Genomic DNA, 23,180 nt, shown 5'->3' on the forward strand with positions numbered 1-23,180 from the left:
GGTGAGGAAAGGAAGACCGTCACCCTTCAGTTGTGCCACTTGTTCCAGGTCTATAGTTATTTTTTTCATTCATGCATTGTGTTCGTCACTGGCTAGGCCAGCATTTAATGCTCAAACTTACTCTCCCTTATGAAGGTGGTGGTGAGTTGCCTTCTTGAACCGCTGCAGTCCGTGTGATGTAAGTACACCCTCGGTGCTGTTAGGGAGGGAGTTCCAGGATTCTTACCCAACCACAGTGAAAGATCGGTGAGATATTTCCAAGTCAGGATGGTGAGTGACTTGGATGGGAACTGTGGTGTTGGGTGTTCTGACACACAGATGAGCCAACACGGTTGTATATGGTACAACGCTATTTTATTCAAACTTACTATGTACAGTTTTGTCTTTGCACTCTGCACGTGGGGGTTCCCTGCTTGTGATGTTGTAACAGCTCTTCTCTGTTTCTTTGTCCCCAGACCTACTGACCACCAGGTGTCGTGCTCGTGCTTTTTATGTGGTTGGTGTTCTTGTCTGTGATTGGTTGTGGTGTTGTGTGCTCTGATTTGCCTGTTGGTGTGTCCATCATGATGTGTGTGTTTGAATATCATGACATCCCCCCTTTTTACAAAGATATGTGCCTACGTGGTAATAAATATGATCGTGTCGTGAGTGCATCTAAGAGTGTGTGTGTGTCGTGTGCAGCATGTGCATATGACGGAACTATGTACATGGGGCGATGTCGGGTGCGTCACATGAACCAAGTTGTACCATAACATAACATAAATGCGAACGAGAGAAGAAGAAAAAAAAAAAAACTTGAACAGTTGTCCAGTCAGACGACATCTGGAACGATAAACAACAACAGGTTATCATGTAAAATTGTGCAACTTGTTAAACATATGAACGGTATTATAAGTCCAGTCTAATGGGCTTGCGACGAGTTCGGGTTGACCGTCAGGGTGGCACACCACTCATCGGCTGGATTGATGGCATTGACCTTGTTGACATCGATGACGGAAACGCGGAAGGCATCCTGGTCATCTGCATCACTTAACTGGAAGTCTTGATGCGTGGGCTAGACGGTCCTGACTTGTCTGCGAGATTGTCGAGGATGCGCCGGATCCATGGGTTGAGCCGAACGACAGTGGGCTGCGTAGTGGCCCATCTTGCCACATCTGAGGCACTGTCGGTTTTTTGCAGGACATTGCCCTTTTAAGTGTAGACCTCCACAATTGCTGCACGTCATGACGTCACGGCGTTCGTTGCGCCACTGCGCATGCGCAGTGCGATCTTGCGGTGGGCGCGCCTGCGCAGTGCGTCCCTCGTTGTGGCCGTTATTTTTGGCGCGCACCTGCGCGGGAGACCGCGAAAAGCGCGGGAAGCGGCCGCTGTCGTCCGGGCCGTGGGTCGGGAAGTAATCGACGGCCTGGATGCGTTCGACATCGTGGGCGGCCTGGCTTGCCGATTCGACGGCTGGGGACCCCCTCCGTGCCAACTCGGACGCCTGAAATCGGGCAAAACGGCAGGTAGCATTTTCGTGGAGGACACAGGCTTCCACAGCAGACGCTAAGGTGAGGCTTTTTATTTTAAGAAGCTGCTGGCGTAGGCCACTAGAGGCAACGCCAAAAACAATCTGGTCCCTGATCATGGACTCTGTGGTGGTGCCGTAACCGCAGGACTGCGCTAGAATCCGGAGGTGCGTCAAGAAGGGTTGAAAAAGCTCCTCCTTACCTTGCAGGCGTTGCTGAAAGAGGTATCTTTCAAAACTTTCATTTACTTCAACTTGAAAGTGCTGGTCCAGTTTGAGGATGACCGTGTCATATTTGGATTGGTTTTCGCCTTCTTCGAACACCAGTGAGTTGAAGACGTCGGTGGCGTGCTGACCTGCGTAGAAGAGGAGCATTGCAATCTTCGTTTCATCCGAGGCACTCTGTTTTTCGGTGGCACGGATGTACAGGTCAAATCGCTGTCTGAAGAGCTTCCAATTGGTACCTAGGTTCCCCGCGACTTGCAACGGCTGCGGTTTGTCGGTGCGGTCCATGTCCAGAATGGCAGGTTAGTAGGCAGGTATCGATCCACTCCTGTACCATGTGGTGTTGGGTGTTCTGACACACAGATGAGCCAACACGGTTGTATATGGTACAACGCTATTTTATTCAAACTTACTATGTACAGTTTTGTCTTTGCACTCTGCACGTGGGGGTTCCCTGCTTGTGATGTTGTAACAGCTCTTCTCTGTTTCTTTGTCCCCAGACCTACTGACCACCAGGTGTCGTGCTCGTGCTTTTTATGTGGTTGGTGTTCTTGTCTGTGATTGGTTGTGGTGTTGTGTGCTCTGATTTGCCTGTTGGTGTGTCCATCATGATGTGTGTGTTTGAATATCATGACAGGAACTTCCAGGTGATGGTATTCCTATGTACCTCTGCCCTTGTCCTTCTGGATGGTAGTGGTCATGAGTTTGGAAGTTGCTGCCTAAGGAGCCTTGGTTGGTCCATAGATGATACACACTGCTGCCAATAAGGGTCAGTGGTGTATGGACTGAATGTTTGTGGAAAAGGTGCCAATCAAGTGGGTTGCTTTGCCCTGGTTGGTGTTGAACTTCTTGACTGTTGCTGGAGCTGCACTCACCCAGGCAAGTGGAGAGTATTCCATCGCGCTCCTGACTTGTGCTTGTAAATGGTGGCGAGGCTTTGGGGAGTCAGGAGGTGTGTTACACGCTGCAGGAGTCTGAACCTCTGACCTGTTTTTGAAGCCACATTCTTATATGGCTAGTCAGTTCAGTTTCTGGTCAATGGTAGGTAACCACCAGGATGTTGATAGTGGGGCATTCAGCAATGGTAATGGCATTGAGTGTCAAGGGGAGATTGTTAGATTATTTTTTGTAGGAGATGGTCATTGCCCAGCACTTGTGTGGCGCGAATGTTACTTGTCACTTGTCAGCCCACGCCTGGATATTGTCCATGTCTTGCTGCATTTGGACACGGACTGCTTCAGTCTCCCTTGAACCTTCTGCTTTTCTGAAAGGCCTTGGGATGTTTTTCTTTATTAAAGGTGTTATATATAGGCAGTTTGTTGTATTGGAGGGGAAAACAGAGTGAAAACTATATTGGGGAAGTACATTGAACCAAAGAACATTGGTTTATATCCTTCCTAATTGTGGAAATTTGAAAACCTGTGAAATTTGGCCACAAAAATGTGTTTCCTGTACTTTTTGGTGCTATGAATACCACATTGTGTGCAAAACAGAGTTATTGGTGTCTGCGCACACACACACACACACACACACATTTCAGGCGAGATGCACTGGGCGCCATTTTAGCGAGGGCATTTCTGCAGCATAGGGAAATCCTCCCAAAAATATGCAGAGTAGGCAGATTGTGTTGTTAATCAGAATATAATGCCCATTTTACACCAATGGTGCCATTTTGGAGCTCAACCTTCCAGCTAAGACTCTCTTTTAACCTCACACAGCTGAGCACATGTTCAGCAGCAGCAAGAACCTGCCTGCCCCGCCAGTACTGTTTAAAGGGATCATCACCTCCATCCAGATCCATTTCTGATTGATTTCTACAGGCTCTTGCTATGGTGATAAAGGTGTTTGTGGGTTGTTTAAAGCCGCTGAAGTTGGCAGAGTGGAGTGTAGGCTGTGCTGAAGGACTTTGTCCTGACTTCAAGAATTCTGCAAAAATCACTTTGTCGCTGCCATAGGTGGATTCCCCATTGAAATACAACATGACAGATAGAACGAGTAGAGGTGATGCAGAGTAAGACAAGGTGCTGGGAGAGGGAGGAGGAGGTAGAAGACTCTCAGCCGATGGCCATAACCGCCTAGACTGTTCAGGGAATAATTCTCCGGCTTCAACCTCAGCGTCCTCACCGATATTTGTCACCTGTTGCAGTCACAACTGCAGCCTCAGCGCAGGGAGAGTGCAGCTTTGTCAGTGACAATGAAGGTGATTCTGGCTATGCATTTTTATGTTCCTTACAGGTAAGACCAGGCAATAGTTGCAACATCTCACAGTTTCCTATCCACTCTTGCATAACTGAGGCCATTGAGGTTCTGTTTTCTAAGACAGCTAAATGCATTTCATTCTCTCTTGCCGGAGAGAAGCAGGCTAAGTGCGCACATGGCTCCCCAATGGTGCAACCTGCCATTGACTGCATGCACTTCTCTTTTCAAGCTGCTGAATGCCAATTCTGAGATGTACCACAATCAATAGGTAATCCACTCCCTCAGTAGCTGGTGTGCAATTGTATACCATGTACCATGCAGACTGATGCCTGGTAGCAGTTGTAATGCCTTTGTTCTGTCATTTTCTCATGCCATTTGAGCCACCATGAAAAACCATGAGGTGACTGCTGAGCGACGACAGTCTGCTGATCCCATAGTTCATAATTCCAGTGCGCCACCCACTCGATCTCAAATTGGGGCGGGGAGTGCCCCAATCTGAAGACCCTTTCAGATTTGGGGTGTCCTCCTCTCAGGGACCAGGAAGGTCTGGCCCTCCCTCCCTCCAGCCCCAACCTATCCTCCGATATCAAGATCACCTACACCACCCTCATGACTCCCTTGAGCAGCCCCTACCTCCTACCCCCAGGATCCATGGTACTTACTTGAAGAGCAGTCCCGGAACTTAGGGTTAGGCACAGTGCTGCAGTACCTCTCCTGGCCACTGCAGTGCTGTGCCTAGAGGGGCTGGAGAGTTATTGGCCAATCTGCACCATGATCCAAGGGCAGATGGAAGTCCCACCTGCTGTCAATCAACGCTCATTTGAGCAAAAATGGCAGCGGGCCTGTCAGTATCGGCTGGGTTGCACGGTGGCACATTTGGATAGCAATGCTACCTCACAGTGCTAACGACCCAGGTTCAATTCCAGCCTTGGGTCACTGCCTGTGTGAAGTTTGCACATTCTCTCTGTGTCTGTGTGGCTTTACTCCGGATGCTCCGGTTTCCTCCCACAGTCCAAAGAAGTGCAGGTTAGGTGGATTGGCCATGCTAAAATTGCCTCTTAGTGTGCAAAGATGTGCAGTTTGGATGGGCTGGGCAGTGGGCCTGGGTAGGGTGCCCTTTCAGAGTGTAGGTGCAGACTCGATGGTCTGAATGGCCTCCTTCTGCACTGTAGGGATTCTAAGGATGCGTTTGCCTGCCGACTCTCAGGATGAAAATTCAGGCGTATGTCGTCTCTTATTTACTCTTCCCTATATGAAAATCACTTCTAGGATATTATCCAACACTTGTTCAACTACAACCTCACCTGTAAGAGCTTGGGTGGCACGATAGCACAATGGTTAGCACTGCTGCCTCACAGCTCCAGGATACCAGGTTCAATTCCGGCCTTGGGTGACTGTGTGGAGTTTGCACTTCCTCCCCGTGTCTGCCTGTGTGCCCTCTGGGTGCTCCAGTTTCCTCCCACAGTCTAAATATGTGCAGGTTAGGCGGATTGACTATGCTAAATTGCCCCTTAGTGCCCAAAAGGTTAGGTGCGGTTAAGGGGATGGGGTGGAGCAATGGGATTAAATAGGGTGGTCTTTCCGAGGGCGGGTGAAGACTCGATGGGCCGAATGGCCTCCTTCTGCACTGTAAATTCTATGAATTCTATGAAAGTGTAACCCATGATAGCTTTCGTGATTGTACCATGTGCTTTGCACTGACTTCTTGCTGCAATTATTTAAATTAGCAACCAGCACAAAGTCAGGATCGCCTGCATTGGAAGCCATGAGCATGGGTTAATCCTACTTCCTGATCCCTGCACCATTTTACAGTCCCCATTCAATTTTTCGACTGTTGTAGTTTAAAAATATTGGTTTAGAATGTCACTTTAGACCTGAAGTGGTTAAACCAAAACACATTTCTCTCGTTGTAGAAAGGGCTGATTTGTTACTTCAGACTTAGGCCAATTAAAGCCAAGATCCAAATATTCACAGATTACAGTGAAATAGATAACTCCCAGATGCAATTTGCCATGGTTATTGCCTTGCATTTATTTTTCAGATTATGTTCAGAATGTTCATACAGTCATGTTTCACTCTTAGCAAGAACTCTGGTCTTTTCGTTTCATCTGCAGTGATTAAAGCTATTTGTGGTTATATATGCACTGTAACTACCGTATGCATATGGATTAACACATAACAGGTTGTGTTAAATTTTCCTGAATATAAAACAGGAATATTATCTGTTCATTATTGAAGGCTACAATTTACTTTGCTGTCACAGTCTCTTTCAATATAATTTCTATAGCTCAAGAAGAATCTCAGGTTTAAGGTTTAAAAAAATGGTTCAAACTTGACAAAAGGAATTTCACTGTGGCATATTTCTATCTTAACCGTTCCCTTTCTGTGCTTACCCTGATGTTTCATTGGATAAATACATCAAAAGTAGAATCATAGAATTTACAGTGCAGAAGGAGGCCATTCGGCCCATCGAGCCTACACCAGCTCTTGGAAAGAGCACCCTACCCAAGGTCAACACCTCCACCCTATCCCCATAACCCAGTAACCCCACCCAACACTGAGGGCAATTTTGGACACTAAGGGCAATTTGTCATGGCCAATCCACCTAACCTGCACATCTTTGGACTGTGGGAGGAAACCGGAGCACCCGGAGGAAACCCACGCACACACGGGTAGAACGTGCAGACGCCGCACAGACAGTGACCCAAGCCGGAATCGAAGCTGGGACCCTGGAGCTGTGAAGCAATTGTGCTATCCACAATGCTACCGTACTGTTACATAGCCAGGTAAAGCGGCAAGATCCCAGGTTCAAGGCATAGTTGGTACTGTAATCTCAGCCAGAACTGCAATGATATGCTCTAGCAGCGCAAAATATTAATTAGCTTTTTAAAAAAATACTGCTTGCTATCCAATAACACCCATTAGAAATGTTGAGTCAACACTGGGTTGTCTTTGCTGTGATGCCCAACTAGTTAGATGACTTTTGACATTGATTGTCCATGAGACATTGGAGACATGGCAGCCAATTTGAGGCCAAGTGCACAAAGGGGAATGGAAGCACAGCTGACAATAGAGTAGGCAGAAAATGTCATTACAATGGCCAGCGGGTCCTATCCTACCAAATTTTACATCAATTTAAATTAATATTGCAAACGTTTTTCTTCATTCATTTCCCAATCTGACTCAATGGAAGTGCACGTTTGTAGAATTTACTTTCACAACGTAGAAAGTGGAGGTCCAAAACCATAAGCTCTGGAATTCCCTCCCTAAACCTTTCTGACTCACTCCCTCTTTTTTGCTGTAAGATGCTTCTTAGATCCTACCTCTTTGACCAAGTTTTTAGTAATCTAAGATAACGCTGCCTCATGTAGTTTGGTGTTTAATTTTGCTTCATATTGTTCGTGTGAAAGGCCTTGGGGATTTTATTACATTAAAGTTGCTGAATGAATCTAGGACAGATTCTCAGTCCCCGGGACGCCCAGAATGCATTGCCTGATGGGGCAAGGAATAGGGCTTCGGGGCAAAGTCGGGATTGGCGCTGAGTGCTGACCCGAATGCCATGCTCCGAGCCCTCGCTGGCGGTCTGAACGAGTTCCGTTCCGCATGCCAGCGGAAGCATCAAAATAAATATGAATGGGTCGTGATGACACTTTTGCATCTATTGAGCAGGCCTGATGCCTTGTGCTCCACCCTCCCTTCATTTTTCGGGTCCCATAGCCGGGAATCACGTGGGTGAGTTTCACTTGTGGTCTCATCAGGCATGAACCTGACGTTGTGGACCTCGTGGTGGGCCAAAGGGGCAACCGTTGCTCCCTTGGCCCACTGTGAGGCCACCATGCCAGGGCCATGATTGTATAGACCAACCGAGGCAATCCCCCTCCCCACACGGCAAATCAGCCCCTCCCGGATTCCCTAGCTGCTCCCCACCACTCCCAAAAACGGGGGTGGGCAAACCCGCCCCCTACAGGGACCCTTGTAATAGGGAGACCCCCCACAGGCTCCCACTGATAGGGGGACCCCCACAGGGACTCCCTGCCTAAAGGAACCTCCACACATAGCCCCCCCCCCCACACACAGAACCCCCCCCCCCCCCCCCACAAAACCCCACTTCAGAAAAAGGGCCCCTGTCTGGAAGCTAGAGAGCAGTCCAGACAGGGGCTGTGGGAAGCATTGTAGCTGTACTACTTACCTTACAGGTCCATGTGACTAATCCTCAAAAGGGAGCAGCTCCTGCATCTGGTTCCCATAGATCCATTGTTTGCCATCCATTCATGGCTTTCAGTAGTGGTTTGTGTTGACAGCTCATAAAAACATCTGCCACTTTATTCCAATCATCTCGCTCCACACTTCAATGGCTTAAGTGGTGAAATCCCAAAGTTTGTAAACATTGCCCATGTCAAAGAGATGTCAGTTGCACTAAGTGCATTCCAATCACTGAAGCATATGATTTCACTGCACTTATCTCTCTTTGATGTGGGAGGAGGAGGGTCGTAGCTGATTTGCAGCAGGGGGGAGGGGGTGCCGGCCATGGGACCCCGCTATTGGGCCACCCACTCAAGATGGCAGCCTGATCTCAGGATCCCTTGGAAATCTCCTCATATTCCATGCCTAAATTTGCTTGGCGAGGAATACAGAATTGCACCCTACTTTACGACCACAAATTGATTGTAAAACGAATACAATTAGTCTCCAGCGGGAGAACGTAATCTCCCAAACGGAGAATCCTGCCACTCATCTTTTACGGTTGTTGTCACTTCAGCGGCTTACTTTATCTGTTTTTCCAAATTTATTTGTTCTAATGCTGAGAATTTTGAGACTTGCTTCAGAATGGAATTCTGAATTTTATATGTGAGGCATTTGGAGGTATTAGTGCTGTCAATGCTACAGAGGCCTCTGCAATATCCATGCTTTTCAATTCTGCAAACCAAAACGAGGTATTGACAAATGTGGGAATGAATCTGCCATAGTCGACAATCAAGCATGGAGGATTTTGCAAGTACTGCAGTTTTGGTGCCACAATACTTTTAAACATTTCAGGAATGTGCGCAATTTAAACTGTCCAAATAGAGGGAAAGTGATTTTGGTGAAATACATCAAACAAAAAACATTTGATTCTATCTTTCAATGTCTTGAAATATGAGAAATTCTAAACTGCGATAATATTTTACAAATACTTTTTATTACATGTCATGGACACAACCATGTTGCATAACTGTGGCTCAACCCTGAGCTAGTTTCAGTCTTGCTGGGTTAGACCGGAACTTTACCAATTTGCCAGCCAGTCTTACATACCTCCCGAGTTTTATTTCTGTCAAAGTCACCTACCCTACAATGATTTACATTATTACAGACAATACATACCGGATATTACAATTTCTCTGATATGAATGGCATCAACATTGACAGCATTTGGTGTGAGAAATGAAAATGGCTGCACAGGAAAAGACTGTAAGGCAGATCAGGGTGGAGAAACAACCAGGGTAAATTTTTATAATTTTGTGGAATGGGTTTTCCAATTTTCTTGTCAGTCTTGGAAGGGAGAACCTTTGAAGTAGAAATGCATCCATGAAGGCCCCATTGTAAATATATCAGCTACATGAAGGTAATATATAGTAACCACTTTTTACTATTGCTAAACTATGGCAGCTGCAAATGTCTGGTGTTAAGTTTTAGATACATAGGGACTGGAATTCTCTGACCGTTGGGATTCTTTGTTCCCGCCAGGAGCACACCCCCACCCTCAGGTTTCCCGAAGTCTTGGGGTGGCCTTAATGGGAATACCCATTGGCATGCGGCGGGAGTGGAGAATGGCGTGCCTCTGAGAAACACTCGGCTAGGGCAACGGAGAATCGAGCTCTGGACCTTTTTGAGTGCAAGCAAAGAAAAAAAACACTGGGTGAATTAATCCCTTTAAAATCAAACTAGCCATTTGCAATGTAAATTAACCAACCTACTAAAATGCTTTGCTCTTCAATTTTAATCTCAGGGGAGCAACACGGTAAGACAAAAACATAAGAGCATTTATTTCCAAAATCCCGAAGACCGGAATCGTGATCTTTTCAAACTTTGGGAAACAACATTGTCCATCACAAATATTTTGAACTGATAGAAATGGCATAATGATGAGCGTCTATGTCTCAGGTTCAATATAGCACACTCTTAACAAAATGGGGAATTTTCATCTTCTGTTATTTCCCTGATGTCATAATTCTGATGTCATAAAACAATAGTCCTGTGATGCATTATTGCTGCGATGTGGAGTTGCTGGAAAGCCCAGTATTTACTGCCCATTACTAATTGCCTTTGATGAGGTGATAGTAAGACTACTCTTGAACAGCTGCAGTCCGTGTGGTGAAGGCACCCTCACAACTAGACAATTCCAAACGAAAGAGAAAATGCTGGAAAATCTCAGCAGGTCAGAGCGCTTTGTGAAAGCGCTCTGACAAAGAGTCATCGGACTCAAAACGTTAGCTCTTTTCTCTCCTTACAGATGCTGCCAGACCTGCTGAGATTTTCCAGTATTTTCTCTTTCGTTTCAGATTCCAGCATCCACAGTAATTTGCTTTTAGACAATTCCAAATTTTGGCCAAGCCACAATGGAGGTATATGCCGAAGTCACAATGGTGTGCGACTTGGAGGGGAATGTGAATGTGACAGGGTTCTCATGTGCCTGGTTCTCTGTCCTTCTAGGTGGTAGAGATCATGGGTTCAAGTGGTAGCCTTAAAGAAGCATTGGCAAGTTGCTGCAGTGCATCGTGTAACTAGTGTACCCTGCAGTCAAAGTGCCTTAATGATTTGTGTCATAGATATATTCAAAACTGTGATTAAACTGAGGGGTGGCACGGTAGCACAGTGGTTAACACCGTTGCTTCACAGCTCCAGGGTCCCAGGTTCAATTCCCGGCTTGGGTCACTGCCTGTGCGGAGTCTGCATGTTCTCCCTTTGTCTGCGTGGGTTTCCTCCGGGTACTCCGGTTTCCTCCCACAGTCCAAAGATGTGCAGGTTAAGTGGATTGGCCATGCTAAATTGCCCTTAGGTTAGGTGGGATTGCTGGGTTATGGGATAGGGTGGAAATTTGGTTTAAGTAGGGTGCTCTTTCCAGGAGCCAGTGCTGACTCGATGGGCCGAATAACCTTCTGCACTGTAAATTCTATGATTCTATGATTCTCTAATTTGCAAAACAAAAACTGCAAACCTGTGTGCAGCGGGAAATGCAGCCAAGTAGCTCTGCTGATGAATTTCCAGACTGCCTCATCTAGGATTGAAACTTGCCCAAATACTTCCATACTGGATGACCTTTATGACATGGTGCGAGTGATGAGATGTTGGGGAATTGTTATTGTGCCGACAGTGCATCAACTTGACCTGATGAATGGCTTCTTTCTTCATTACTTAGTCATACTGAGCTCTCAACATGTACATGTGGAAGTGGTAGAATAGTGGTTATGCCAATGGACTCGTAAGCTGGAGATATGAGCTTAAATCTCACCGTGGCATCTGAGGAATTTAAGCTCAGTTAATTAAGTACTTTTGGAATTTAGAAGGTAGCAACAGAAATAGTGGCCATGAAACATCTGGATTTTGCAAAAACCTATCTGTTTCCCTTTAGGGAAAGAAATCTACTCTTCTTACCTGGTCTGCCCCAGGTGTGACTCCCGACCCACAGCAACAATGATTGACTCTTAACTGTCCTCTGAAATGGAGTAGCAAGCACTCAGTTGTCTCAAGTTTAGAGATGGGGAACAAATGCTGATCAGTGGTTCCCACATCCTGCGAATGAATGTGAAAAGCAGGAATCCATCAGCAGTTGGCAACTCACAGTTTCAGAGTTGGAATGGCAAACCATTTGAAGAAAGCATGTTCATGATGACAGAAGATTTCACTGTCAGTGTTACACCAAGCACTGTCAATGTGAGACAGTTCCTGAGATCAAGGTATCCTGAATGCAGCGTGCATGCTGTGAGATTAAATAGGGCACAGGAAATTCATTCGGTTTGACATTTCAGGGAGTCTTTCCCATGGGAGTGAAGTTCATTCCGAGGAGGAGGGTCAAAAGTGCCAGTGCTATGCTCATTATTCGGACCATCTTACCCTGAACACAAAAACATTTGTCGGCTTGAAAAGATCAGTCAACATAAAGATATCCGAGGGCAGCACGGTGGCGCAGTGGGTTAGTCCTGCTGCCTCACGGCGCTGAGGTCCCAGGTTCGATCCCGGCTCTGGGTCACTGTCCGTGTGGAGTTTGCACATTCTCCCTGTGTTTGCGTGGGTTTCGCCCCCACAACCCAAAGATGTGCAAGGCAGGTGGATTGAACATGCTAAATTGCCCCTTAATTGGAAAAAAAATGAATTGGGTACACTAAATGTATAAAACAAAACAAAAAAAACATAAAGACATCCAATATTACCTGAGAGCAAATAAATGGGGAAATTATGCATGCTACAGATTGTTTCTTTTCACCAAGATTACTTTACTGTCTTTTTAATGTTTGCTATTCATGCCCAATCTCAGAAAAGCACAAATTATAACAGCTACTTTGTCTGAAATTCTTGGCAGTCTGACATCTTAAAAGGCTTCACCCATTAAAAAAGTCCTTTAAACAAATTGTACCGACATGATGAAACCATAGTGGGCTGCGAGATGGGCATTTGGGTGTTTTTTTAATAAGTTGCAGCGGTTTCTAGCATGCAATACAGCTTCTCTGTAAGCAGGAGGCAATGGCTTATGACAGAAGATAGCAGGTACCAATAAGAAGAGAAACTTATACCTTTACGTCACTGAAATATTGAAAGAGGCTGCAGTATAAATCATTGCCAAGATGAACAATAAAGGGAAGGAAGAGGGTAAAGTCTGCAGCCCGCCCTCATTAAAGGTTAGTGGTATTCTGTTCACATTCAGTCTCCTCTTACTTTTAACTCACTTACTTATTTGCCTTCCTTCCCCACCTTAGAATTACACTCATACATATTATTACACCATAAAGTTTTATGGCATATAAAGAGGTTTTGAAGAGCTTTTATGCGAGTATTCCAACAGATCTTTCTCATCTGTTCAGTGTCTCTCAATTTAAGGCACAGGGTTGTGTCCCTACCTCTGGACCAGTAGCTTAGGGTTCATGTCCAAAGTCAGGACTTGTTGGCCACAGAAGGAGTGTTCATAATGTGGTTCAATGAGCTGATGATCAGCTTGGGAATCCTTTCACTACTTCCTCACTATTCACAAAGGGAATAAAGTGTATGAAGATTCACTAAAAATAATTAATCTCAAATCCCAATGACTCCCAAGCAGTTAGCACCTTGCAGCAGTCTGGGTGGTTCACTGCACCTATCCATAAACATTAATACAGGTACACCACTGCAATTGTTTCATTCTCAATCATGGGCTGTGGAAGTTGTTGGCAAGGCAGCATTCATTGCCCATCCCTAATTGCACTTGAGAAGGTTGTGCTGAGCCGCTTTCTAGAATTTCTTCAGTCATGTGTGTAGTGATCTGTACATCTGTACATACATCTGCACACACACCAGGGACTGCAGACAGATGTAACAGTCACAGCATCACTAGAGGGCAGCATCAGAGACGGGTATAAAGGGTCCAGCCCAAGGGAGGATCTGCCTCTTTCAGAAGCACAGGGCTAGTGAGCATCAGCAGGCAGAGACAGCTCAGCATAGGCAGTTTACCTTGGCTTCATTGGTCATACCTCTTGACTGTATTATATCTAGTTAAGCTCTGGAAACAGAACAAACCCACTGAATAAAGTATTTGTGTTAACTGGAAGTCCGCAATCTTTATTCAGACTTAATGAATAACATAATGTGGTGAAGGGAGATCCAAGATATTGACCCAGCAACATTAAAGAAACTATATCAAAGTCAGGATGCTATGTAGACTGGAGGTATTGGTGGTGTTCCCCATGTGTCTGGTGTCCTTGTGCTTCCAAGTGGTATAGGTCATTGGTTCGGAAGGTGCTGTCAAAGGAGCCTTGGTGAGTTGTTGCAATGCATTTTGTAGATGGTGCACACTGCTGCTACTATGCGTCGGAGGTGGAGGAAGTGAATGATTGTGGATGGGGTGCTGATGTAGCGGGCTGCTTTTTCCTGAATGGTGTCAAGCTCTTGAGTGTTGTTGGAGCTGCACTCATCCAGGCAAGTGGAGAGTATTCCATTATACCCTTTGATCTGTGCCTTGCAGATGGCAGACAAGCTCTGGGGTGTCCGAAGGTGGGTTACTTACCACAGAATTTCCAACCTCTGACCTACTCTTGGCGTCACAATGTTTTTGTGGATGTTCCAGTTAAGTTTCTGATCAATGGCAACCCCCCAGGATGTTGACAGCAGGGGATTTAGTGATGGTAATGCCCATGAATTTTGAGGGGAGGTGGGTAAGTTCTCAATTGTTGGGGATAGTATAGACCAGCATTTGTGTAATGCGAATGTTGCTTGCCACTTATCAACCTAAGCCTGAATATTGTCCAGATGTTGCTGCATGTAGGCCCACACTGCTTCAGTATCTGAGGAGTTGCAGATTAGTGGGCTTGAGATAGGAGCGCTGAGCTTAGGACTGAGTATAAGTGAGCAGGAGTCAGCAAGTGGTAGGGCAGGAATGGAGGAGCAAAAAGCTGTTGTATTGGGCTGCATTGTGCATTGATGTTTCAAACGGCATTGGACCCTATAATTTACCATCAATATTCCTGTTGCACCCTGTGGTGAAATGAAATTGTTAACTACAAAAGTCACTTCATAGATTTCCTTTGCTAAGCATCTTCCAGTTCTAAACGTTTTGGAAATATTCCTGGAAGCGATTTTTCTGTGATCTTAGCAGCAATAATTTGACAGTTTTAATAAGACAAAAACAATTGTGTTCCCATTCAAAAATCATGTCATTGAAAGAAACCATCTAAAATAACTTGCGTTCCCGCTGCCTTCCCGACAGTTTACACCGTGTTACACATCTCGTGAATTTCCAGACTGTAGCTGATGAGCGAGAGATCACTAGGCCTCCATTTTCCCAATCCCTATAAAATCCAAATCCCTAAGAATAAGGGGTAAGCCATTTAGGACTGAGATGAGGAAGAACTTCTTGTGAATTTGTGGAATCCTCTACCACTGGAAGCTGTTGGGACCAGTTTGTTTGATATATTCAAGAGGGAGGTGAACCCTAACCCTTACCTAACGATAGAACTAACATACATATTTAACTGTGGGTCACACTATACTGAACTGGCTGGAGACATTGTACTAGCCTGACCAGACTTACTAGCTACCGCATGGTGTTTGCACTTGCTAGCTCGTGGACTCTGACTGTCTCAGTGGCTGGGTCCAGAGAGAGCGGGAAACCTAGTGCGCTCTGGCTTTATAGTGGTGGTGTCCTGTCTGGTGATTGGCTGCACTGTGCTGTGTGCTTACTGGTCACCCGGTGTGTCAATCACTGCCTGTCTGCACTTCATTATATACATGCGTGGATATTATGGCATCTCCACCCTTTTAAAAAAAATAAATGCTAAGGTGTGGATGCTTATAAATATATATATATATATATGTGCCTAAAGATGTCTAAACGGATGTATATACATAGGAAGGTTGTGATAGTGCAGATACATGGCAAATGAAACGATATTTACAGAGGTCCAATTGGTGAAGTCACAAAAATGTACAAAAGCTCAGTCTATAGATTTAGTCTTTGTGGTGGGCGACAAATTCTTGTTGATCGCCGCAGAGGCGGATTAGGAGCCGCCTGCGCTTGGAGAGGCGGGATCGCTGGCATCGTAGTGGGCGCGTGGACCAGCAGGATTGCTGGTAGATCAGTGGCCTTGTGGCAGGGTACGTCTGGAGGAGGCATCGTAGGCGGCGGGGCACACCGGTCAGGTAGCGGGCGTGGAACTCTTTGCAGTGCCCGTCTGTTGCGCCGTAGCAGGGAGCCATCAGCCATGCTGACAAGGAATGATCTTGGGGCCACTTGTTTGAGCACAACAGCTGTTGCTGACCAGCCGCCCTCAGGCAACTGTACGTGAACATGATCAGTTGGGGCCAGCTCGGGCAGATCCGTGGCATGGGCATCGTACGTGGCTTTCTATTGGGCCCGTGACTGCTGCACTTTCTGTAGGACCGTGAGGTGGTCAAGGTCGGGAACGTGGATGGCTGAAACTGTGGTCCTCAGAGTGCGATTCATGAGCATCTGGGCTGGAGACAATCCAGTGGACAGTGGGGTTGTCCTGTATGTCAGCATCGCCAGGTGAAAATCGGAGCCTGAATCTGCAGCTTTGCACAGCAGCCGCTTTACAATGTGGACCCCTTTTACGGCCTTCCCGTTTGACTGCGGGTAGTGGGGACTGGAGGTAACGTGACGGAAGTTGTAGGACTGTGCGAAGTCAGACCATTCCTGGCTGTGAACGCAAGGACCATTGTCGCTCATTACCGTCAGAGGTATCCCATGCCTGGCGAACGTTTCTTTGCAGGCTTTGATTACCGCCTTCGACGTGAGGTCGGACAGTTTCACAACTTCTGGGTGACTGGAGATGTAGTCGACCAGGAGTGCGTAGCCATGCCCCTTGGCGTGGAAAAGGTCTACACCAACTTTGGACCACGGAGATGTCACAATCCCGTGCTGCTGCAACGTTTCTTTGGGTTGGACTGGCTGAAACTTCTGACAGGTAGGGCAATTGAGGACTGTGTCGCCAATGTCCTGGCCGATGCCCGGTCAATAGACCACCTCCCGTGCTCTCCATCAGCATTTCTCGACCCCAAGGTGACCCTCATGGAGTTGGCCCAACACCATAGCATGCATACTCTGAGGAATGACAATTCTGTCGAGTTTCAGAAGGATTCCCTCCACCACCGTCAGGTCGTCTTTTACGTTATCGAACTGGGGACATTGTCCCTTCTGCCAGCTATTACTGAGGTGCTGCATCACGCGCTGCAGCAGATGATCCTTGGCTGTCTCCTCACAAATGTGGACCACCCGTTCGTCGGAGGCCGGAAGTTTCGAGGCACACAACTGCACTTGGGCAGTCGTATTTGCCAAAAACCCTTGGAGGCGTTGAGCTTAGTAAAGAATTTGGCATGAGCCATCTCACTGGTCAACTCTTCTCGTTTTGGTATTGGGTAATACTCCCTCATGATATTGCGATTTAGATCCTTAGGGTCAATGCAAATGCGAAGCTCTCCTGACGGCTTCTTGACGCAGACCATGGAGCTGGCCCAGTCTGTGGGCTCTGTAACCTTTGATATGATGCCCTGGTCTTGGAGGTCCTGCAATTGCTTCTTCAGACGATCCTCGAGGGGCGCCGGCACCCAGCGAGGTGCATGAATTACAGGGGTGGCGTTCGGTTTGAGCAGGAATTTGTATTGGTATGGGTGCGTGCCCATTCCGTCGAACACGCTGTGGTACTGCGTGATGATGTCATCTATGTCGGCTTGCAAGTTTCCATCGGGCGAGGCCATCACTGGTGATGATGACATGGTGTGGAGGCGTTGAACAAGGTTCAGGAGCTTGCAGGCATGAGCACCGAGCAGGGACGCTCTGTCAGGCCCGACGATTTCAAACCGCAGCGTCGCCTTGATCGCCTTATTGGATACCCACAGTTGACACAAGCCACTGGCAGCAATGGCGTTGCCATTGAAGTCAAGGAGCTGGCAGGCCGGTGGAAGAATGCTTGGTTTGGCACGGATGGTGTCGTGGTCGGATTTCGAGATGAGGTTCGCCGATGCGCCGGTGTCCAGTTTGAACCGGATGCGGGCCTTGTTCACTGTGAGGACAGCACACCACTCGTCGTCAGGATATACACTGAGGATCGAGAGGCGTTGCGTAGGTGTGGTGGAAGGCAGCGCATGTGTAGTTATGATGCCCACCCGGTATGGGGACTTGAGGCACTCAGCATCAGGTTCTGTTGGGCTGTTGGGATCGGAATCTGGTATGCCTTGTTGTATTGAGCGGACACTTCTGCGCCGCAGCTGGGATCGCTGGCTGCTGAGCGGTGGAGCAGATCTGCAAAGGGCTGTGTAGTGGCCAATCTTGCCACACTGTAGACACCGGCGTCCTTTTGCTGGACATTGCTGCTTTAAATGGGCGGAGCCACAATTTGGACACGTCATGACGCCGATGTCAGCGCGTTCCGTGCGCCATTGTGCATGCGCAGTGCGGTCGGTCGACGTACGCACCTGTGCAGTCGGGTTGTCGGGCTCGTCGTCCACTCGGTCGTGGCGCGCATGCGCAGGGACCCGGGAAAAGCGCGCAAAACGGCCACTCTCCTCGATGCTCAGGCCCTGCATTTGTGCAATGGCCTGCACCCGTTCCGCCTCGTGGGAGGCCAGCTTTGCAGTTTCTGCCGCCCTGATGTGGGAGTACCGATTCTTAGCATGCTCATGGACAACGCACGTCTCAATAGCGACAAAGGGGGTCAACTGTCTGACTTTCAGGAGCTGCCGCCGAAGGGAGTCGGAGTGGACCCCGAAAATGATCATATCCCGGATCATGGAATCAGCCGTCGATTCATAGTTACATGACTGCGCTAGGATGCGGAGATGGGTCACGAAGGACTGAAAAGGTTCATCCTTACCCTGAAGTCTCTGCTGGAAAACGTACCGTTCAAAGCTCTCATTCACCTCAATGTCGCAGTGGCTGTCGAACTTCAGCAGGACTGTTTTGAATTTTGTTTTGTCTTCGTTGCCAGCGAACGTGAGGGAGTTGTAGATATGGATGGCGTGGTCCCCCGGGATGGAGAGAAATAGCGCGATCTTCCTGGCATCCGATGCTGCTTCGAGGTCGGAGGCCTCGATGTACCAGAGGAACTTTTGCTTGAAGAGCTTCCAATTTGCGCCGAGGTTGCCGGAGATGTGGAGCTGCGGAGGAGGCTGGATGTTTTCCATGTCAGCAGATGGCTGCGTGCTGGTCAATGCTGATTCACTCGAGGTAGGTCCGTCAATTTTCAGTATCACTCCATGGCACCATGATGTGTTAGGCAGGTCGGTTCGGTGTGGACAGCACTTGATGCAGCGATGCGAGTAATAGACCTCTAACACTGTAGAAGATGCAACACGGCTTTATTGAACGATAGAACTAACATACATATTTAACTGTGGGTCACACTATACTGAACTGACTGGAGACCTTGTACTAGCCTGACCAGACTTACTAGCTACCGCATGGTGTTTGCACTGTGCGAGCTCGTGGACTCTGACTGTCTCAGTGGCTGGGTCCAGAGAGAGCGGGAAACCTAGTGCGCTCTGGCTTTATAGTGGTGGTGTCCTGTCTGGTGATTGGCTGCACTGTGCTGTGTGCTTACTGGTCATCCTGTGTGTCAATCACTGCCTGTCTGCACTTCAGTATATACATGCGTGGATATTATGACATTACCCTTGTGGCTAAAGGGATCAAGGGGCAGGGAGAGAAAGCGAGAGTGGGATACTGAATTTGCAAGATCAGCCACGATCATATTGAAAGGTGGTGAAGGCTTGAAGGGTCTAATGGGCAACTCCTGCAACTATTTTGTATGTTTCTATGTTTCTATGAGAACCAACCCTTCATTAAGAAAATCTGCCCTGAGCAATGTGCCCTCTTCCAGACCCTTCCATCAGGCAGAAGATACAGAAGTCTGAAGACCCGCACATCCAGACATAGGAACAGCTTCTTCCCCACAGTTACCAGACTCCTCAATGACTCTCCCTTGGACTGATCAGGGGCGACATTCTCCGACCCCCCGCCGGGTCGGAGAATTGCCGGGGGCTGGCGTGAATCCCGCCCCCGCTGGTTGCCGAAGTCTCCGGCACCTGAGATTCGACGGGGGCGGGAATCGCGCCGCGCCGTTTGGCGGGCCCCCCCCCCCCGCTCGATTCTCCGGCCCGGATGGGCCGAAGTCCCGTCGATAAATTGCCTGTCCCACCGGCGTAAATTGAACCACCTACCTTACCAGCGGGACAAGGCGGCGTGGGCGGGCTCCGGGGTCCTGGGGGGGGCGGGGGGCAATCTGGACCCGGGGGGTGCCCCCACGGTGGCCTGGCCCGCGATCGGGGCCCACCGATCCGCGGGCGGGCATGGGTGTGGGGGCACTCTTTCCCTTCCGCCTCCGCCACGGTCTCCACCATGGCGGAGGCGGAAGAGACTCCCTCCACTGCGCATGCATGGCAAACTGTCAGCGGCCGCTGACGCTCCCGCGCATGCGCCGCCCGGAGATGTCATTTCCGCGCCAGCTGGCGGTGCGGAAATTCCTCCGGCGCCGACCTAGCCCCTCAATGTTGGGGCTCGGCCCCCAAAGATGTGGAGCATTCCACACCTTTGGGGCGGCGCGATGCCCGTCTGATTTGCGCCGTTTTGGGCGCCAGGCGGACATCACGCCGTTTCCGGAGAATTTCGCCCCTGTTCCCTGTAAGAACACTATTCACGATGCTCTCTGCTGCTCTTGTTTGGCCCTTGTTTCGCACTGTAACCAATCACTATTTGTTGATGCACCACTGTCAATGTACTCTGTCGATTATTCTTTTGTCTACTATGTACGTACTGTGTACGTTCCTTTGGCCGCAGAAACATACCTTTCACTGTACTTCGGTACATGTGACAATAAATATCAATCAATCAATCAATTGACAAACACCACGAGCAATGGCCCATCTTTTGAAATGTAAATCCACTCCAGGTTTCCAAAAACCTCAATGTCTGAGAATTGACATACAAAAGGCATGCTTTGTGCATGGATTTTGGATACAGAAACTATTTTGTTGTTTGAAAATAAAATGCCGCATTTTAATTGCACCGAACACCCGGTTTCACTGCGACATGGGGATAGCTGGATGTTCGAGTGGGGCGACCTGATTCCAGTCTCTCTGACTTGCTGCTGACATTTCTAACTTTAGAAAAAGCACGAAGAGGGAGGGTCAAGCAGCTTTGTTCTTGGATTCCAAGCTGCAGCAAGAAAAAAAAGACTGACCAAGCTCTCCTCAACTTCCCTTCAGAAAAGCAGCCTGACGCAACCTAGCTTCAGCGATCAACATGCTGACTGACCGTTCGAGGGACACTCTTTGCGTTCCTCTCTGTGCCCGAGTCCAACGACCAGCGTTTTCCAACAGGCAGCAACCGACAGCGAGCAAACGGCAGGTAACCCTGGTGCATCCGCATTGTGGCTGAGGAATGGTGATTGAGAGGGGAGGTGGGTCAAGGTTTCACTAATGAATGTCCAAGCAGGCCTACAGCAGTAACAACACATTCCTCTGTCCACCCAACCCCCTGCTGCAGCAACTGCAGGAAATCTCAGCTAACCCGGTAACTAACTGACACAGGTATAAAAATATCAGACCATTCTGCAAGCGAGGCAAATTGTACGTGTTTGCTGCGTTTTATCATGTACGATTGGTAGGCACAGGTGACACACTGATCAGGTGTACCTGCATAATCATTTCCAAAAATACATGCCATTTTGAATAATTCTACTAAAAAATCTTGCAGCTTCAACTTAATCGCTGCGAGTAACACATAAATCTTACATGAGTATAAATCAAGACTCAGCTGTGCAGGACTCGAGGACTCATTGTTTTATTTCATTGCAGTGGGAGTACATTTTTTTTAAAGAAGGGACAGCGTCTTCTCATGTATGTGGGATTTTGGGACTTTAATCTGCATTTTTAGGCTTAGGTCGATACACTAAAAATTCTGTGCGCAGAGAAACAAACCAGGTTTACGCATTGACCAGATGGGGACATTAGCACCTCAGCTCTTATTTAAAAATAAATGCTTGATGATGTATGCAGGACTTGCTGGTTATAATTTAAAAATCAGATCGCCTATTTAGCACCAATATAGTTTCAAAGAAATTTGCTTCCAAAAAATATATCTTAATCTCTATGTATTGAAGTTAAATAAACATCCACACAGTACATACATTGCATTGTGCGTTACAGTGGGTTTGAATACTTATATTTCTGATCAGTGGGTGTATTTAACCTGGGCTTAGTTAAGATGGGAAGCTTTATTTTTGATGACCATTCAGGGTCAAACCTATACAAGCTGATCATTAGTCTCAGTCTCGTTATCAAGGACAGAAGCTTGCAATACAAAAATTACAACCCCCTTAATACATATATGTTATGCAAAATATGTTATGGCACAATTTTGTGTGTAGGTTTTATTGACAACTGACCTATCCCGATTCTTAAGACTTATAGATATGTTTCTCACCTTATCATATAGAAGATGTCGAAATAAATAGCAATTTGTACACAGAATGACATTTTCGCAGTTGCATGGTTGATATATTTAAAAAATATCAAAATATGTGTTTTTAGATTCTCCAAATCTCTTCTGAAAAATCAAGCCCCTTGCAGACAAATAATTTGATCGTAAAAAGCTCACATTGATGCAAGTGAAATACGTGGAAATCATACTTATTTGCAAAACCGCACTCTGATATTTGCATACACAGACTGCGTGGAGATACAACTACCATTGTCACGCTGATGAAATAGAAACCATTAATGCAAGATATGTGGAAACATTAGCAAATTATCTACTCATACATCAGGATTAAACAAAAATTGCTAAGACATTTTCATGAATTAATGCTACCACAACATACCAATCAACTGCTGGCATGCTGATACCTAACGTTTAAATAAAGCTGGCAAAATTATGCAAAATCAGGCACTTATCGAATCTATAATAAATTAAATTGAGGTATGTGGATAAAAGTGTTCCATTGATAATCCAATGTAAACCATCTCTTCTATTAAATCTCCCTTTAAAAGTATCCACAATGTTTGCAATTACCTGTGGCCCCATTTAGGTTCACCATTTTGGGACTGCTCGGGTGTCATTCTCCGACCCCCCAGAGGGTCGGAGAATGGCCGCTGGCCGCCGTGAATCCCGCCCCCGCCGGTTGCCGAAGTCTCCGAAGGGAGAAAAGTCGGCGGGGCGTTAATGGCGCCGCTGCCGCGGAGAATGTCACGGGTCTGCGCAAGGCAGCCGATTTTGGGCCTGCCGATATTCTCCCTTCCGGATGGGCCGAAGACCCGTCGACGTGATGACCGTTCACGTCGACGTGAATCAAACCTCCTTTTCATCGGCGTGACCCGGTGCTCCAGGCTCACGCCGACCAGCGAGGAGGTGAGTGACGGCCTGGGGGGTTGGCTCTGGGCAGGCAATGGCATGGCCGCAGTCTGAATGCGTGAGGAGAGGTGTGTCTCGGGTTGTGTGTGTGTGTGTGCGGCGGGGGGGGGGGGTTAGAGTAGGCTGGGCTCCGGGGGAGTGCCGGGAGGGGGTCCGTGCCGG

At 47.5% G+C, this 23,180-nt stretch overlaps 1 protein-coding gene across 1 annotated transcript; it reads right to left on the minus strand.

The window, feature by feature from the left end:
• Positions 1 to 614: 614 nt before the first annotated feature.
• On the minus strand, positions 615 to 21,039 carry LOC140389369 (uncharacterized). The gene is made up of 2 exons (XM_072473895.1): positions 20,922 to 21,039; positions 615 to 2,084 (listed from the first exon to the last, which is right to left on the minus strand). The coding sequence occupies exon 2, from the start codon at positions 2,018 to 2,020 to the stop codon at positions 1,055 to 1,057; it is 966 nt and encodes a 321-aa protein (XP_072329996.1). The 5' UTR covers positions 2,021 to 2,084; positions 20,922 to 21,039; the 3' UTR covers positions 615 to 1,054.
• Between the last annotated feature and the right edge of the window lie 2,141 nt (positions 21,040 to 23,180).

This window comes from Scyliorhinus torazame, chromosome 1, assembly GCF_047496885.1.
Source record: "Scyliorhinus torazame isolate Kashiwa2021f chromosome 1, sScyTor2.1, whole genome shotgun sequence".
Taxonomy (NCBI): Eukaryota; Metazoa; Chordata; class Chondrichthyes; order Carcharhiniformes; family Scyliorhinidae; genus Scyliorhinus; species Scyliorhinus torazame.

Excerpts from the sequence above, each read along its gene's own strand:
- LOC140389369 (XM_072473895.1), bottom strand. The coding sequence starts at position 2,020 with ATGGACCGCACCGACAAACCGCAGCCGTTGCAAGTCGCGGGGAACCTA.